A 19,489-nucleotide genomic window follows, 5' to 3' on the forward strand; every position below is an offset into this window, starting at 1 on the left:
CGCCGACAAACACGCACACGCGGTGGGTGGATGGGATTTCTTGACCGCGAGAAACGACTTCGATTAGACTCCCGAGTCGAGGGAACGATGCTCCACCCCCGCCTTCCAATCGCTTCGTAAATTCTACTAACAATAAGGACGTGCTTTGTGCTCGGAAATCGATACCATTCTTTACGACTTGGCACCTTATTTCCTTTCTTTTTTATTTTTTTCGATGTTCTCGCGGTGAGGATAGGCCTCGTGTCGGTCGGAGATCGTTTCGGTATTCGTTTCTCGAGGTTTTCGGGGTCCTTTCGACTGGAAGATACGTACACAGCGTGCGCTATTTGTAGGATGAGATAAGCTGAGCGTTGAATTTACGAATTATGCAAATCGATAAGTATAATGTGGCGATATAATAAAATACAGTAACGAGATTGACGCGTATAATTAATATTGCGTTGGCAACTAAATGATTGCGGATTTTTTCATTACCATTTAATGACAAAATCCGCAACCACTTAGTTGCCAACCCAATTTAACGAGCGAGTAACAATGAGGTATTAAGCAACGAATTAATTGTTCCTTTAATTAGGAAGTGTCTATTTGCTGGATATAACGGTAAGTCGACTTACTACGACTTAATTATATAATATCCAGTGGTTTGTATAATTATACTGTAGCTTTGTGAAAGATTCTTAATGTTATCTTCCTAGAAAGAAGCTGGTGTTAATTGAAAAAGGTACTCAGTACATGTGTGTTAGAAACCCTGGGAAGAATTACTTTTCGTTTGATTAATATAATACAACAAGATAGTAGGTTGTTGCTCCTAATTGCTAATTAATTATCAATTTGTTTGCTTCGATATAAATGTATAATTTAAGTAAGGAATTCGCATACCTTTGTAGGAGAGTGGAGTATCGCGCGATAGTTGTTTTCACCTTAGCCATACGACTGGAAAACGGGAACACGGCCGAGTTCAACGTCAGAATTTTAATTCGTTGTCCGACAGTCCTAGAGAATAGACATTACGATGCACATGGTTCGAGACGAGGATAGTAATGCCAGAGTGGAAGCTTCGAACTATCAATTTCTTCCCGCGCTTCATTTAAATAATATGGAAATGAAAGAAGACGGAGGCCGTGGGATGACTGTAATTTCAAAGGATTCCAATTTTTTGATCACAAAAGAGCGCAGCTAAATCTCTGTGGCGGTGAAAGGTTGCGCCCCCGAGAATCGGTAATTAAGGGTTTCGAATTTTAACACTTCGAGTTGAGCTTTTGCGGCCACACAAATTTCTATAGCCAGTCTTTTAAATTGTTTCTGCACACGTTATTCTCTTTCCCCTCCTTTTTTTCTTTTTTTTAATCGAGTAAATACAGTTTGGTGAAATTATATGCATTACAAACGATCGATGGTTCCATTTATATTTGTGATAATGTAATAAATTAATATAGTATACTTAAACCGTCTGTATCGTAACGTTTATTTAGAACAACATATTTATTACCGTAAAAGTGTGTATAACGAATATTTCTAAATACTAAAATAATAAAATAAATAAATAATTTTGAAGGACGAAATAAGAACATCTTGGAATTATTTAAATTAAATTGAAATATTTATAGGAATAATAATCTCTGTACTGAATATATAGGAAAACTGATTCCAAGAATCCTCGTCTCTCTAAGCATCAAACGAACGTAATTTCCCAGCGAACACTTGAGGAGCTAAAAAATTCTTCACCCTCCGACACGAAATTTAACTGAAGCCAAGAAAAAGAAACAATTACGAGACAGTAATAAAAGAACATTCAGAGTTTCAACTTTGCTCCACAAAATACTCTTTTTAACTACCAAAACAAATTCCCCCTGTTTCTCCCATAAAATCCTAGAATTTCCATCCAACTAACTCCTACCTATAAACATAACCTAGACTAGGCGCCAAGCCTGCCCTTAGTCGCCATTAAACCTGTAAAACTCGATTTAAACACAAATATCCATCGAAGGAAACGCAATTAGCCAAAAAACCTTTACTACCTGGTGTCCAATTAACGAAACAATGAAGCTAATGCTGTTTCCATGTAAACTAACCTCTCACGATAAGGCTAGCGCGCGTAAATTCAAAAGACTGATGACGAAGGAAGACCAAAGAAGGTTAAAAGGGAAGAAACTAACGAAAGAACAGAAAAACTATATTTTGTCGCACGGATTAAGGCCATAAAATTGTCTTCGCGCGATTCTATGCTGGAAAAGTCATTGATTCACCTTTTCTTTTTTTATTTTTACGTTTCCATGATAATCGTTCCTCGAGCCGCGGCCATTTTAATGAACAGTACAATACATATTTCTGGCGTAAAGTAAAATTAATTGTAATTTGAAAAATGAAACATTGAAAGAGACTTTCGTGAGTTTGGAAATGTATCTTGAAAATGTCACGATTCGAAATAATATTCAGTTTAGAAAATCACAAAGATGATATTGCGACCATTTTTATAATTCCTTTTACCAACATTGTGCATTTGATAATTAACATGTAATTTTGTTTGCAAGCTTTCGAACAATGTTTCGTCTTTCGCGAGTATTCGTGAAAGTTGTATTATTTTCAAGATGTCCACGTGTGTGATATAAATAAAAGCATGTATGTGATTCCATCGTCGATAGAATAGCGTTCCTCGAAAGGAAAACTCCTCAGGTCGAAAATCACAAACGCGCGGAGGGGATGCGTACGGTTGTTGGTCGAGACAAGGCGTATTTCGAGGCTGGACAAATTGAATGAAATCGCTTGAACCTGTTCCTTGGCCTCCGGGGACCACCCGTAATTATCGTAACGTAGGTCAGGATTTTGATGGCGTCCGGCAAGGTAGTAATTTGAAGGTCGACGCCGACACTCTCTCGCTCATTCCTCCGAGTATTTATTAGCTGCGCGCCTTCGAATTAATTCCTAAGACCGATAAAGTGTAAAAAGAGAAATTCTAACATTAAGGAAGCTTGGGAACTGTGATTTTAGGTGATTTATGAGGAAATGGGAAGAGCGTTTTTCTTTGTTTCTCTCCGTTTTCGGGCAAGTGGAGATTATCTTGAGGAATGACAGATTTAATACCAGGAATCTACGGTGGTTGAAAAAAACAAATCGTAATTTTTTTCAAGTAGAAAAATTAAAAATTCTATAGATTTCACGATGAAATTGAGCGAATTTTTTGCCACTTGAATGACTTTTCACGAAGCTTGTGTTTCTCCATTGCTTTTCATTTTGGCTTCCTATCAAGCGTTAAAAGTACCTGCGACAAAACGTGTGTAATAATAATTCAATTTTAAATTGTCACATATCGAAATTATCGTACACGTAAATGCATTTTGTATTATTCGTCGATGTTACGCGAGTCGAAGATGATTAATTGCGCGCATTTGTAAATTATTTAATCGTCGTGTTTGCCTAGTAAATTATAGTAATATCTCTTCATCAAATATCACTAATTACTAAATATCATATTCCACGAATAATATATAATAAACGAAACGAACTTGAAAATTAATTATGTTACAAATTGCAAGTCGACTTGTTACGATGTGCTAAAAAATAAATGGTGAAATACCAACGCAAAACGCTGCAACGAAACGCTATGGAAATCGAAGATATTGTAATAAAGAAGATGAACAACGAAACGAACGCATACGAACATAAAAGCTGAAATAAAAAGCGTTGCAGCGCACGGTCAAAAATACTATAAAGAAACGTGAAAACAGGATAGAAAATAGAACGAAAAGAGAAATAAACACGTCGTTAACCGATGGGAAAACGTGCCCGTCTCGCTATTTCTTTCCTCCACCGCCTCCGCCTTTCGAGAACGTCGATCTCCAGCGGCGACCCTGGCGATCGGCCAGATCGGCTTCGAAAAACGTGTTCACCGGTCACGAGGAACCGTTCGTTCGTGCCAAATTGAAATACGGTCCTGGAAAAATGATTTCTAGCGCGTGCTTCGCAAACGAGAACAACGTTTAACGCGTCACGCAGCCGACCACGTCGTAAATTTTTATAGACCAGAGGCGTGTCAATTGAACGTACATCATCATCCCTTGTATCTCGTCTGTCTTCGTGTCAATAAGATTTATAGACAGTAAATTGTACCAATTTCTTTTGATTTTAGCACGTTTGAACAAATTTTTCAGACATATTTTAGCCATGCTTGATCCTTAATTAGCAAAGTCGTGCACCATGTATGTGGAGTTGCCACTGTGAACGCTATTAACGTCACCGGCCACTTTGTCGTTCTACGAATTTTTTCCAATTTTCTTCCTTTTTCTTTCCAACGACAACTGAAGGATATAAAATTTCCGACAACCAATAATCGTTATATCCACTGGGTGGCGAGTTTATTACCGAACAATCGATTGTTGCAAAAGTAATCGTCGTAAACCGAGTCTTCTAAACGGATGCAATCAAAGGTGACGATTATCTTAGCCTTGCCAGCCTATGCGAACTGATTGCAATAAGATCACCATAAACGCGACCCCTGAAACTTGTCTCGTGAAGATTTCTTTTTTCTTCTTCGTCGTTAACGATCCCTTCGAGGATTCTTCTAGGAGATTGTTTTCTTTTCAGCGACCCAACGAGCGCCAAGGTACGTTTTCACCCTAACTTGGGAAAACATCAACTAGCCGAGGCTGAGAAAGGGCGAAAAAAAGAGAATTATGAATCTACAGGCGGACGATTAATATTCCTCGGACACTATCCAAAAGCCGAGAGAAGTTCCTTTCCCCCTCGAGTCTCGTAGCAGGGACTTTCTTCGGATCCTGTCACTTGTTTCACACTCTGCGGAGAGAAAACACACACGTGTAACGCGTATCTGGTTTCCCTTTTCTCGAAGGAAACGTGGACGTAAGGAAACCCCTGGAACGTCATGGGTTCGAGGGAAAACTAGGTAGAAAGAAGCGAGCCGAATCTCGGGATTTTTGCAGGCTTTTGGAGGCAGTGCTCCTTTGGCGTTTATGGCAAAAATCTGGTCGCCAGATTGCGTTGGAACGTTAGGAGAAGATTTGTGCTCGGCAAATTGACAATTTCAGAAGTGTACAGAAAACGTATAGCACAGTGTGAAGAGAAAGTTTTGAAAAGTTTATCAAAGGGATGTTAAAAGAATAATTGGAAATAGAACGAGGAATTTATCTTGTTTAGTACAATTCATTTACAGAATATTTTCAATGCTAGAAAATATTTTCTATTCGATTCTCGAACCAGTTCATCTTCCAATATGCTTCTGTAACTCGCTTGCTTCCAATTTGTAAGCGAAAAGTCGTAGAAATTTGGTCTGGAAAATTTCAACGCCTAAGGAAGCTTCCCGCTTTTAGAGAAAGATCAACGTGAAAACGTGCAAGATAGAAAAAGGAACGATAGAAAGTAAGAAAAACCGACAGATCAAATTGGAATATTCGCGATAGGAAGCTTAAAATTAAAAAGGAAGCTAAGAAAAGAAACGCGCCCTTAACTCGCACTATTCTTGCCAACAAAGCGTCGCTAATCGAATTAAGAAGACTTCGCGAAAGCCAGATATATCGCCAAACGCGTGTCCAAAAATAAAAATCCAACGCCCATCTTCTCTCGCCATTACCAGAGGATCTAACCGAATTAAAAAAGATTCGGCGGAAGAAAGGGATCCACTTAAGGGTGCGATGGAAGACGCAATAAAGAGTTCTTTATACTTCCTGAAGGAGCAACACATCGCAGCAACGATAGGATAATATGACAGGACCAGAGTCACGGTCATCCCTTGAGGAATTCAAATTTACAGGCAGCCCGATCTTAAGCGGACCACCCGAGGGGTTCGCTTAGCATAAATTTCGGGGATGGGCAGGTTCTTCCTTCTCCCTCCTACTCCTCACCTCCTCCCTTCCTTTCTTCTTTCGAGATTTGTCGAAGGAAATCGGCTGATTTACGCATGCAGCCACATCAAAGCCAGCTCACCGAGCCAAGAAAATATATTCCACCCTTGTGCAACAATTAACGGTGATTTATCACGTGGAAAAAGATTCGATTTCTTCGGTGCGTGAGGACAAATTGAAAGTTATTCTCTGCGACAGTCTATCATTTCGGAGCGAGAAATATGGGAGGAGATGGAAGTTTCGTTGCTTCGTTTTTTCGAACCTACAAACATTAACATTCGCTAATTTCCATAGTTTCGCATCGTTTAATCTTGGAAACCTGCGAATACCGTGGCTTTCGAATTTTGAAACCTTCGAATCGTTAAATTTTCAAGCGTTTCAATTTTGCTTCTTAAAACCTTTGGGTATACGAAGATTAAAATTGTGAAACTTTCGAGGCGGTAGATTTCCAAATGTTTTATTTTTTTAATTTCGAAATTTTCGGATATTAGAAGTTTCGAGATTCTTCGACCTTCGGACTGTTAATTTTCCAAATGCTTCGATTCTTCGATTTTAGGACTCTCGGCTGTTCCAAGTTTTCGATTTCGAAACTTTCGGATTGTTAAATCGTCGAACGTCCTAGTTTCCTTGAACCTTCGAACATCCAAGCTTGCAAATTTTGGAATTTTCGAACGTTTACATGTCGAAACGTTCCAATTCCAATCAGGTGGAAATTGCCAGAATTTTTAAATCCGCGTTTCTTTCGATTGCTAAACCCTGGAACATCCAAATTTTGAAATTTCCAAACTTTCCAATTTATAAATTATCAAACGTCCGAGCTTGGAAACCTTCCGCCATTCCACGATTTCAACCCCCACAGACAAATAAATCCTCACGCTATTTCAAAACACCGTAACCGCAACAGAGACCAGTTTCGTCGTGCGCAACCAACGAACCCGCAAGTTGCTGCACCTCCGGCCACAAACATCTCCTTCAGCCTGAATTTTTCAATTTTAGAAGAGGCGCGTGGGCATGGAAACCGCGAACGAACCTCACCAACTTAACCTTCGCCATTCCATCATTACCATTTCGCAAGGTAACATCAAATAGCTACGACGATAAACGTCATTGGCACCTCGTTAATCAGCCGCCAATCGTAATGAATGTTACGTTGATAATTTGAAACGCGACTGAGAGACATTTACGTTGTTCTCTTCTGTACGATTCGAAACCTACGTCACGTTGGTCTCCATGAATGACGGACACGCTGGTTTTTTAATCTTATCAGATAGGAGAGACGAGAGAAGGAGAGAGAGAGAGGAGGGAGAGAAAGAGAGAATATAGAGACAGGATCGAATACATTATCTTATTTACCGGACAGCTTTGGAGAATTGAACGCTCGATAAAGCGTGAACGCATAAATAAGCGGACGAAATATTCGGTTTCCGTGACGCGATTATCGAGCGAATGACTCGGCTCGAGGGTCCACGTGAAACAGAATTTTAATTTCCGGGGATGGTCGGTTGGTTGACGACACGAATTTTCTTTTTAATTTATCCCTGCGTGTTCGTGTTAATTTACGTATGTAAATTAAATATGTAAATTATTCGAAGGAATCTGCTTTTTTCTTTCGTTTTATCGTCGCTTTTTCTTCTTCGAGATTGAATGGAATAAATTTCGAGGCGAGTTTGTTGATTAACGCTAAGAAGAAGCGGCAAGACAGTCACTGATCGTGGCTTGAAGAATTATTGGACCGAAGGTGGTGGATACGTTGGTGTAATGAAAGTAATCGAGTAAGCGGAGAATATTGGAAAATTGGATTGCCTACGTGTTCCTCTTCCTTGTCGCCTATTTGAGATAATGGAGTAAGTCGATTGTTGGACATTAAGCTTTCACGAAGTGGTACAGAGTACAGTTAGACCAAGTTCGCAGAGGATTAGATTCTGTGAAATCGTTTGTTGAAGTTTGTTCTCTTCTTAACGCGTTCTATTCCGAGTTCCAATAATAAATTGGAATAAGCGTCTTTATATATTTCTATAACTATATTACAGTCGATTAGTAGACGTTAAGCTACGATGAAGAGGTTCAAAATGCAGTTTGATAATGTTTGTAGAGGATTAGATATTGTAGAACCATAGTTTGTTCCTTTAAACTGTAATGAACATTTTGATATATTTCTGCAACTATAATACAATCGATTAGTAGACATTAAGCTACGATGAGGAGGTTCAAACTGCAGTTTGATAATGTTTGTAGAAGATGAAGTTTCGTAGCGTCGTAGTTTATTCTTTTACTAAATCCTTTCGGTTCCAGTTTCAATAATAAACTGGAATAAACATTTGTATACGTTTCTATAACTTAATTGTAGTCGATTGTTATTGTTAGACGTGAAATTGATTAGTACATTTGATCAGTAGACGTTAAACTAAGATGAAGAGGTTCGAAATGCAGTTTGATAATGTTTGTAGAGAATTAGATTTTGTAAAATCATAGTTTGTTCCTCTAAACTGCAATGAACATTTTGATATATTTCTGCAACTATATTACAATGGATTAATAGACGTTAAGCTTCGATGAGGAGGTTCAAAATGCAGTTTGATAATGTTTGTAGAGGATTAGATTTTGTAAAATCATACTTTGTTCCTCTAAACTGCAATGAACATTTTAATATATTTCTGCAACTATATTACAATCGATTAGTAGACATTAAGCTTCTATGAAGGGGTTCAAAATGCAGTTTGATAATGTTTGTAGAGGATTAGATTTTTTAGAATCATACTTTATTCCTTTAAATTGCAATGAATACTTTTATATATTTCTGGAACTTTATTACAGTCGATCAGTAGACGTTAAGCTTCGATGAAGAGGTTCAAAATGCAGTTTGATAATGTTTGTAGAGGATTAGATTTTGTAGAATCATACTTTATTCCTTTAAATTGCAATGAATACTTTTATATATTTCTGGAACTTTATTACAGTCGATCAGTAGACGTTAAGCTTCGATGAAGAGGTTCAAAATGCAGTTTGATAATGTTTGTAGAGGATTAGATTTTGCAGAATCATACTTTGTTACTCTAAATTGTTTCAGAGTAAGCACTTTAATATACTTTTACAACTTTATTACAGAATGCAACCTACGATGATACGTGTAGCAGAATAATTTCCAATAAATAATAACTTTTTTCACAACTGAACATCTGTTTCTCTTAAGCAAGTCAAGCTGCGTCTCGTAAATTTCAATCTACGTCATTGAAAAAGTAGTAAATCTGCAACTTTATTACATGCTTTACGTCATCGAAACCTTTAAACTCAATTTTTAAGCAATCTGGAATATCTATGAAACGCTCTGTCGAAATTTCTCTTCGCCATACCAAAAATCTATTTTACCACTGAAGAAACAACAAGACATACAACTTTGTTACACACATCATTGCAGCACAAAATTTAAATTTCCTGTTACTTCGAAATTTCCCTTTTACTATCCCTAACTTATCCCCAAACTAACCAGGACAATCTTAAAATGTAGCGAAACATTCAAATCTATTTTATTATTTATTTTTCTGTCTAGCATCATCGAATAGCTGAATATTCCATTCTCAATTAAAAACCTAAACTCTGATTACGAATCCTCTTATCAGAGCCACGTTGAGCAACTGCAAAATTGAAAAATAAATATTATTTATTTTTTCCTAACGCCTTTCCACGATAAACTTACGAGGCCAAGTAATTTCTTCTTTCAACGTCTTATTATCATCATCATCATCATCATCATCATCATTATAACTAACGCTTTACTATATTCATAAACTTATGCAACTGAGCTATTTCTTTTTTTTGCCAAAATTCAACATCGATCATACACAACAGCCGCATAATAAAACTATAAAACTTGCACAAGGTGGAATCGCACGTGCGATAGCGAAAAGATAATTGCAGGACGCATCGCGTATTTCTGTAAATCGTCCAAAATTATATTACACCTGCCACGTAAATTAGAATACGAACCACCGACGAAACAATAGCACATAGAACTTTATTACACGGTTCGTGTCAGAACGTAGCCTAACGTGTAGCCTGGCGAGGTGCAGTTCATCGCGCGCAATTTGCAACGTGTAAGTATAAATACTTGGCGGTGAACAGTTCAACTCTCAGGAATAGACGCTCTGAACGCGTTACATACAATGTGTCTTTTCGCCTAACGAGCACGAAGCAATGGGTAGCGCGAGTAAATCTGCTTTCGGAATTTAACGCTTGAAAATGGTGGTTTATGCGTTTCCGGATGTCGTTAATGCAACTGTTGCGAACCCTAGGATGACCAGTCTTTATAATATGTCTACTAAACGAGCAACACGATTTTTCTCACTCGACGACATATGTATGTTTGAATCTTCGAATAATTCTCAATCAACTTAGAATATTCGCTGACTGATTTGTTTGGTATTTCGTTGGTCGTTAACATTTGGCGTACAATGACGGACCACTTGTTGCGATTGTGCTTTATGGTCGTCGCTTCAGCTAGGACGAAATCGGAAACCAGCTTGAATTATTACGAATTGTCTGTACTTTTCGCGATATACAGTGGCTTACGGGTGTTCGAACATTTTAGAAACTCTTTGCGCGTTATAGAAAACCATCTTCGCGATTGGGAAAATCTTTTTGATCTGAGAATATACAGTACATCGAAGTCACGAGATATTTCTTGGAAGTGTACGTTTCGCAAAGATCACCAAAGTATTTCAACGGTCAATTATCCACGATATTTGGTAGTAGAACGTGTTTCGTACTGATTGTACTTCTAGGGCTAATTAATTTTGGGCTAATCGTACGTTCGCGATAAATGTACTTGCAACTTCTGTTGTCATTTTCGATTTGGTTTCAAGTTTTATGATTGTAAGGACGATACTCGTGTCTCGTTACAGAGCTCGCGAAATTTCACAAAAGTTTGGATACAACTTAGAAAGAAAGAATCTGTGCTAAGTCTTGGAATATTTTCTCGTTCTAATAGAAAGAGTTTCCAAAATATCGCGCTACTAGTTGAAAAATAAAGATAGAATTTATGTTACGTAAGAAAAGAGAGCCGAAGCACGCGAGTGAATGTCGCTGTTCGAATGTATATTCGGAAAAATTCAAAAATATTTATCGCTGGACTGCGGATGTTTATGCAAGGACATATTTTAATATATTTGCATATGGCATATGTTTTGCATAGTATTTTAGTTCTTAAGCACACGCACATATATTATGTTAAATATGTATTTATTTCATATTCATCTCATCGTGTTACATTGCTATCATAGATGACTAGGTATAAAGTATAGTGTGTGCGTAACATCGGGCAACCGCTTCGTCGCTGGATTCTGCATACGAGAATCATGAGAAAGGTTTATATAAATATACGTTTTATTTGATCTTGTTTTCCAGTTACAGCAAGCTTCTTCTTAGGCAAAGAATTTACATTACATCTGCATACCTACAGGTTCAAGGGATGTTCGAAGTGACGTGCTTACATACGAACAGAAACCAAAACTAGAGTCTCGTTCGTCGCTTTTATCTCTTTTATCATTGACTCTCATACTCCCTACGTTTCACCAGGTATTGTTCATTAACTATCGAGTTGTCTTTGTAAATAGGTAGGTGAAATTAACTATTCTGATCATATAGAATAAATGTCTGTATAAAACAAGGTTTCATGTGCAGAATCCAACGCCGAAGCGGTTCACCTTGTATAATTACAAAATATTTATGGATTGTATTAGAAATTAGCTTTTGTCCGCGACTTCCACTACTTGTCGACTATTAATACACGGAGTAGTTTCTGAGCAGATGAATTTTTACGAATAAAATTCCCACTAATAATAATATTTCTCGTACTAGCAGCTAGTTTTTTGCAACAGATTCTTCGTGATGAAAGATATTGATTTATAAGAAGGTTCGATTTCAGAACAAACATGACCGATGAACAATAACCATCGTGTTGCTTGACTTCTATCAAGCATGCCAGCGCGTACAGCTCAGATGTCGGGCTATTTCTCAGCTTCTACGAAACGAATCGAGATGATACATACCCCATTTTCTTTGCCGGATACTAAGCTATACAGCAGAGAAAACCCCATCAAGATCTATTGAGTAGCTTTTACGTGATGTGAGTACAAACAGACAAGACAAAAGTTCTAAAGATTAGTCTTTTCGACTTCATAGCTTATAAGCTGTTCCTGCATCACTTTTTATTTTCTTTTCTTTTTTATTTTATTCAATATACAGGTACAACCCTTCTACTATTTTATATTGTACGTATATACTGTAGACTATTTGATGTATAGATGCAGCTCTTGTATTATTTTATTATATGTACATGTAGATTGTTCAATGTATAGACACAATCTTCCTACTATTTTATTATCTATAAAAATAATCTTATATTATTGTTTACTATTTGTTATATGGAATAATCTACACATAAATCATTCAGTGTAAAGACACAAACCTTCCACTGTACTTTTACTATACGTACGTGTAAATTATTCGATATTCACACACAACTCTTCTACTGTTTTATATTATACGTATGTGGACTATTCAATGTATAGACACATCTCTTGTACTATTTTATTGTTCAATGTATAGACACAATCTTTCTACTATTTTATTACCTATAACAATAATCTGTTATATTATTGTTTATTATTTGTTATATAGAATAATCTATACATAAATCATTTAGTGTAAAGACATAGACCTCCCACTGTACTTTTACTATATGTACGTGTAATTTATTCGATATTCACACACAACCCTTCTACTGTTTTATATTATACATTTATGAACCATCTGATGTATAGATGCAGCTCTTCTACTGTTTTATTATATTTATATAGACTATTCAATGTATAGACACAGCTCTTGTATTATTTTATTATATGTACATATAGATTGTTCAATGTATAGACACAATCTTCCTACTATTTTATTATCTATAAAGATAATCTGTTATATTATTGTTTACTATTTGTTATATGGAATAATCTATATACAAATTATTCAGTGTAAAGACACAACCCTTCTACTGTTTTATTATATATATAGAATATTTAATATATAGACAAAACCCTTCTGTTTTATGATACATATAAATCGTTCAATGTGGAAAGACAATGTACAACCCTTCCACCGTTTCGTATGTTCTTTCTCTATCTTTTATTTCAATTATGTCGTTTATTTACAAGTATAGATCATTCAACGTACAGTCATAATCCTTCTGTCGTATTTGTTTCATCGTATGCATAGATGTACGTATAGAACAAATGAACATGTAGATAGACGCGGTTCTAAAAAGAGGATCCCGTTTCGTCCGAAATATATTCAGCTACGTCGTCTCATCATTTAAAAATTCAATTAAAAATCAACCTTCTCAGAAACGTAGCTCACGTTCTCTAGAAACCAAGTTCTCTATTACACGTTCCCCCGAGCCTAATCTGAAGAAACTCCGAGCAACAGATCCCGCGAGGTTGCGGCCGAAGAGCGAGTTGGTTATGGTGCAACGTGGTTGATCTATAGGGTCGAGTGCAAGGATGCACGCCGGACGTGTTCTGGCGTTCGAAATCCTCTGACACGGCCATGTGTTCCTTTTCTAGCCCGACGCTGGCGATAGTACAGTCTATTATACTTTATGGGAAAGACACCGTGCATCCCGATAGTACTCCATAAAGCGTCCCGTCGTTTTCGATCGGATTTATGACGATTCGCCACACGCGCCGCTTTGCCGAGAAGAGAAAAAAATAGAAAAAAGAAAAGAAAACGAAAATGGAAAGACGCGATTCCGTGATGTTACTTTATGGGGCCCCTTGTAAACCGGTCCGATGGTTACTTTTAAACACCTCTATTTATTAAAGAACCAGGTTGCCCAGCGATTTTTGTCGATCGTTTTCGAAGGATTTGGCGAGTGTGTAGGCGCTACGGTGTTCTTCGTTTTGCTTTTGCTTTTCGTAGTTTTCTTTTCCTCTGCTGTTCGATGCGCAGGTTTCATCCGAAGGTTTCGTTCCGTTTGGAACAGTGGTTGTTTGTTTGTGCTGGGCATTAGGAGTTTGTAGTTTGATAGCAGCTAATTAATTGTCAGCCATTAGGAGTTTGTTGTTAGATAAGAGGCGCTAGGAATTTGGGCAGAGCTTCAGGAGGTTTCGAGTGGAAACTGTTGGACGTTGCGATGCCCACGAAAAGTATTTACGTGTACGCTCAATCTTTGATACAGTGTATCTTCCTTTCGTATCAAACTTTTCTAGTAAAATTATCGACAAATGATACCAACTTTGATATACTTGGACTCGATTAATTACCATGCAAATGCTACATCATGCAAATACTTTTTATAATATGAAATTGCTGGAAAAGGAGAATTTAATCGATGGCTATTGAATTCTAAAACTGCTCCATCGTAAATAATGGAAAGTATGATTTATTTATTCTATTCTTTCCCCATACATTTTAAAAAATAAATCCTAATTTTCGATTAAAAAATCGATAAAAAAATAGAAATCCTAATTAATACCAGAAAATAATCACGACTGATTTTGAAATAAAAATTTGACGTTCGACACTCGAGACAAACAGTATCGTTTCTAAGTATTCGAACGACTTTTTGTCAAACGTATGGAAGAAACTTATCATCAAATAAGATTTCATTTTTAAATAAGAAAATATATTTCTTATGTTATAAAACAAGTCAAACTGCTGGAAACAACGAGTCGAGTGAAACTACTCGAAACGTTCAAAGATGGATAAATTGGATTAACAAATGGATTAGCGGATTAACAAATGTGTTTTCTGTTGCAGAAAGTCATCGATGCCGCGCCACTAGATATTCGTTTCTATGGTCGAAGCAGTCGGGATGGCGATCGTGAAATGTCTTATCGTTGGGATACTCCTGATGTTGGAGATCGATCGAACTACCCAAGGACAGCTGGTTCGACTAGGTGAGAACTTATAATCGCGCTGGCTCGTACACGATTTACCCGTGTAACATGGCACGAGCGGATTTTTCTGATAGCTTTATAAAGATTTTATCTAATATTATACGTTATACTACACTGCCAGACACGTATATCATTTACATGCTATAGTTATTTATATTTACAACGATCCACATCCTTGTATTATAATATACGACAGACTGTGTGCTGCGAGAACGTCGATTAACGACCTGAACGCCCATTAATGCACCATTTAACGACGATCTGTTATTGAAAATTGAAACGAGCCTGTAATTAGCCGATTCAAAATGTAATAAATGAAAAATCATAAAATAAATACGACAACCGAGCACGCACATACTTTATGTGGTACAACGACCTCGGAAAGAATTTCTATTTCAAGAATAACCCCATAAAGGAAGGGAAAAGCGTTAAAAGCGAAGCACGAAGTGAAAAATTACTGGAATCACGCGGATAGCGATCGTCGTCGCGATTCCACGCAGGATGAAAGGCGAAAAATGCTAAAAATACACGGAAACCGCCGGAGGATTCGTTTTCGCCGGCGAACGCGATTAAGTGTAACGGTCGAACGTTTACTTTCCTCGTCTCTTCTCGGCTACTAAATTCCTCCGCCTCTTTTCATCCAACTTTCGCACATCTACAAACGTCTACAAACTTGTAGAAACACGTAAAGGAACCAGAACAACGTCGTTTTTCTACGCTCCCTTGAACCCTTTCGAGACTAATACCACGAGTTTCGAGATAATATTTTCAAAGATCGCTGCATTATTACGATCTTTCCCGACAACACTCAGGCCAATCGGACTATACGATCGTACAATGAACAGAACCACGTGTTCTATTTAAAAAATTGTCCTTGCAAATTCCTTTCTCAGCGAAGTATAACCCATCGTGTCATTGCGTGTGAAACAAAAATCCGTGTTGATAGTTGATGACTTTGGATTTGTCAGAGGATCAAAAAAATATTCGCGATATTTTCATTTGTAACGAAAAAAAATAAGAAAAGGGAGTCGTAAGAGGGCGAAAGAAAAAGGGACTCCGAGACACGAGGGTGAAATAGATGAAACTGGATGGAACAGGAACGTAAAAGAAAGAAATGGAGGGAAGATCGGAGGGAGGAAGGACTTGGGAAATATTCGAGGATGATGGAAGATGACGGGTCTCGATCGTAAGAAAGTCTATCGTACAGCTTCTTCGCGCCAGTGTATTTTTAATTCCGCTCGTTCGAGCAGGAGGAAGCAATTTTCTCGTCTGGAGCGTCGAAAGAATTGGAAAATCGTATCTTCGTCTTTCGATCTGTCCGCGCATCCTCGAAAGATCAAAAATTACATTTCTTTAAAAAAAAGAAAAAGGATGTACGGATGTACATCCTTCTATCGAGGAAAAGAATTACCCTGAAAAATTCACCCTAAACACTCGGCACAGTTGTCCCAAACGTTGGACAAAAAAGAAAAAAAAAAGAAAAGGAAGAAGATTGGTGAAAGAACAAAGGTTAGCCATTATTGCAAGCTTTTCTTTCAACGAGTGCTCTTCGACTGCTCGTACCTCCGTCATCGGACTTTTTTCGGTCGTTGGAACGCGGTGAAAGAGGTACAGGCCTTAGCCATATGCTACGTGGTGGAATTTTGAGAAATCAACGTGTCGAAACCGAACCCATAAGCGTATGTGACTCTTTGTCCATCTTGAATCTTGGCTCTTTTCCAGTCACGTAATTTCTAGCCCATACCAGGAATTAAGGCTACAATTTTATTAACGCAGCATTGTCCTACAAAAATGTATTCTCCTTCGAATTTACGTTCTGCTTATGTCTAGCAGTTGATACAACTCACAAATAATCGCGATTCTCACCGGAAACATGGATCGATCGAATGAGATTTTCCTATCAATTCACGTTATCTTCTGTTTGTGAAATTAAAATAGAAAAGTAAAAAAAATAAAACGTTGTTCGTTCATGAAAGAACGAAGAACTGATTTGGAGATTGAAAATCGAATGGTTCGAAGGTTGACGTTTCAGAGGTTCAGAGGAGTCTGTGACGGCTAGACAGACGATTCATGAGCGAATAGAGTATTTTTAAAACGTAAAAAGGGGATAGAAGGCAGACGAAAATAAAGGACAACGTCTTTTTTAGAGGTTGGCGAGAAATTCCATTTACGAGCTATGGCAAAGTCACGGGGATTTTTCTGCACTTGAAAATATCCTCAACATTGTCTCGTTTCTCTAGACAACTGTTCGATCGATAGAACCAATGGAAAATGTTACAATTATCTGAGTTATCCTCGATCCGAAATTTTTTACGAAACCATAGTACATGAAAGTATAGAGAATTCAATTTCCAGGGATTCTTAAAATTATAAATCATGCGAAATTCTAAATTAATTAATCTGAATTTGAAGATTTATGGAACATATTTATTTCATACGATTTTGAAAATTATAAGCAGAAGGTTATTAACCATATCTCAACTCAAAGTCTCCGGTATCATAAAATTATGTTTATTCGAAAACAAACCGTAAATTCTAAGTAACATTAAAAGTAAATAACACGACGAAATCGATCGATTAAATAACGTCTAATCCTGTCGACGATCTTATCGTAACTATGAAGCATATGTATGTAGCGCGTATCTTGATTGATGAGAAATTATACGCAATATCGTTGGGTAAACTTGTCGAAAATAAAAATTCATTTTACTAGATAAGAATCGTTGCAGAAAATTTCACATTTTCGTATTTGTTTAAGTCGAATCAGTTTGGGTGACCTCATTTATTATCTCAATGTTTCGACGAATTATCGTATCGAAGATCGAGATCGAAAGTAAATTTGAATTTTTACACTCAAACCTCCGAATTTGAATGTTTACTTCGATTTTCGATTATGTCCACTTTGTATATTTGAATGTTTCAATTTAAAGGTTGAAATTCCACTTGAATCTCTATATTTCAAGCTTCGTTCTCCACTCTATCGATATAAATTTTTAGGCTACAATTTCATTGAATTGAAGTTCGCATTTTTAATCGAAAATATTTGAACGTCGTCTTATTTAAAACTTACAATTTCGTTCCATGGGAGATAATAACTTCTCGAGAATATACAAGCGTTAACAAAGACTGCGGAAGATCGAATATAATTCATCAAAAACTCATAACTTTTTCCCTCCAGTGCCTAGGTTCCTTTCAAATTAAATGACAATGCAGAACTTCTTTGATCTTCTCAATTCTCTTAATCTACTAAAATTCATTACTATTGTAAAATTTAACTGAATTAAAATGGACAAGCTTGATCAACGATATAAAATTAATGTTGAACATAATAATAGACTAACAATGAGATGAAACCATTAAATTTACATCAACATGATCGTCTACCAACAGCACCAGAAATTTAATGTTAATTATAAATTAATATCAAAGAAACACGGCGATATCAGAAGCTCCAAAATTAAGTCTAAAATTCGCTTTTGCTCTAAAATTTAACTGAATTAAAATGGACAAGCTTGATCAACGATATAAAATTAATGTTGAACATAATAATAGACTAACAATGAGATGAAACCATTAAATTTACATCAACATGATCGTTGGCCAACAGCGCCAGAAATTTAATGTTAATTACAATAATAAATTAAATATCAAGGAACACGTCGCCAATATAAAGATATTAAAAATTCAATTACTTGGAACATAGAACATCTAAAATTCACTTTTGCTTTAAAATCTAACTGAATTAAAATGGACAAGCTTGATACAAAATTAATTCGAGCATAATAATAGACTTAAAATGAGAGGAAACCATTAAATTTACATCAACATGATCGTTGGCCAACAGCGCCAGAAATTTAGTGTTAATTACAATAATAAATTAAATATCAAAGGACACGGCGATATAAAAATATTAAAAATTCTAAAATTCAATCTAAAATTCGCTTTTGTTCTAAAATCTAACTGAATTAAAATGGTCAAGCTTGATACAAAATTAATTCGAGCATAATAATAGACTTAAAATGAGAGGAAACCATTAAATTTACATCAACATGATCGTTGACCAACAGCGCCAGAAATTTAGTGTTAATTACAATAATAAATTAAATATCAAAAGACACGACGGCGATATAAAAATATTAAAAATTCCAAAATTCAGTTACATGGAACTTTGAACCTAACCCTTAATGAATACGTTTCGTTAGCCTGCGCCTCCATTACCGAATTCCATTAAGGTTTCCACGCAACAATGGAAACGTCAGTTTCTAGGAAGCTGGTCAAAGTCGAATTTCACTGGTCGACCGATGGAAAACACGACAACATCTGGTGAACAGATTCCGATGCGGGTTCTACGCGTCCTATTAAACGCTTTCTCCAAACGGTATTTTACTGGAAGCCGTCGTTTCCTTGGAATTTCCGGCAATTGCACACGTGCGATCGTTAATAAGTAAAGCAATAAGGAGGCGTTGCTTGCTAAAGGACTAACTACCGACTACCTGAGAACCTCCAGTTATTTTATGATGTTTCCTACGTGGTAGAAATCTCGAAACGTACGTACTTGCTTCGGTAGGCTATTTAAAAGAAATATTCACGGTCTTTTACTCTTAGATTTACGTAGATTCTTTTTGTATCGTTGCTGTTCATGCAGTGGTTATCCTCGTATTATGTAAACGACAGCCTTAAAATTATCAG

The 19,489-nt window shown here is 36.7% G+C and overlaps 1 protein-coding gene across 4 annotated transcripts in view; it reads left to right on the forward strand.

Annotated features, from left to right (window-relative positions):
- LOC132912261 (fibroblast growth factor receptor homolog 1-like) overlaps positions 1-19,489 on the forward strand; it is a 114,801-nt gene that overhangs the window by 63,788 nt on the left and 31,524 nt on the right. For all 4 annotated transcript variants that reach the window (XM_060969575.1, XM_060969573.1, XM_060969571.1 and 1 more), the window contains one exon: positions 14,661-14,800. In XM_060969575.1, coding sequence (XP_060825558.1) covers positions 14,698-14,800 — 103 coding nt within the window. In that variant the 5' untranslated portion in view covers positions 14,661-14,697. The remainder of the gene's footprint in view (positions 1-14,660; positions 14,801-19,489) is intronic.

Source organism: Bombus pascuorum, chromosome 11 (genome assembly GCF_905332965.1).
Source record: "Bombus pascuorum chromosome 11, iyBomPasc1.1, whole genome shotgun sequence".
Lineage (NCBI taxonomy): Eukaryota > Metazoa > Arthropoda > Insecta > Hymenoptera > Apidae > Bombus > Bombus pascuorum.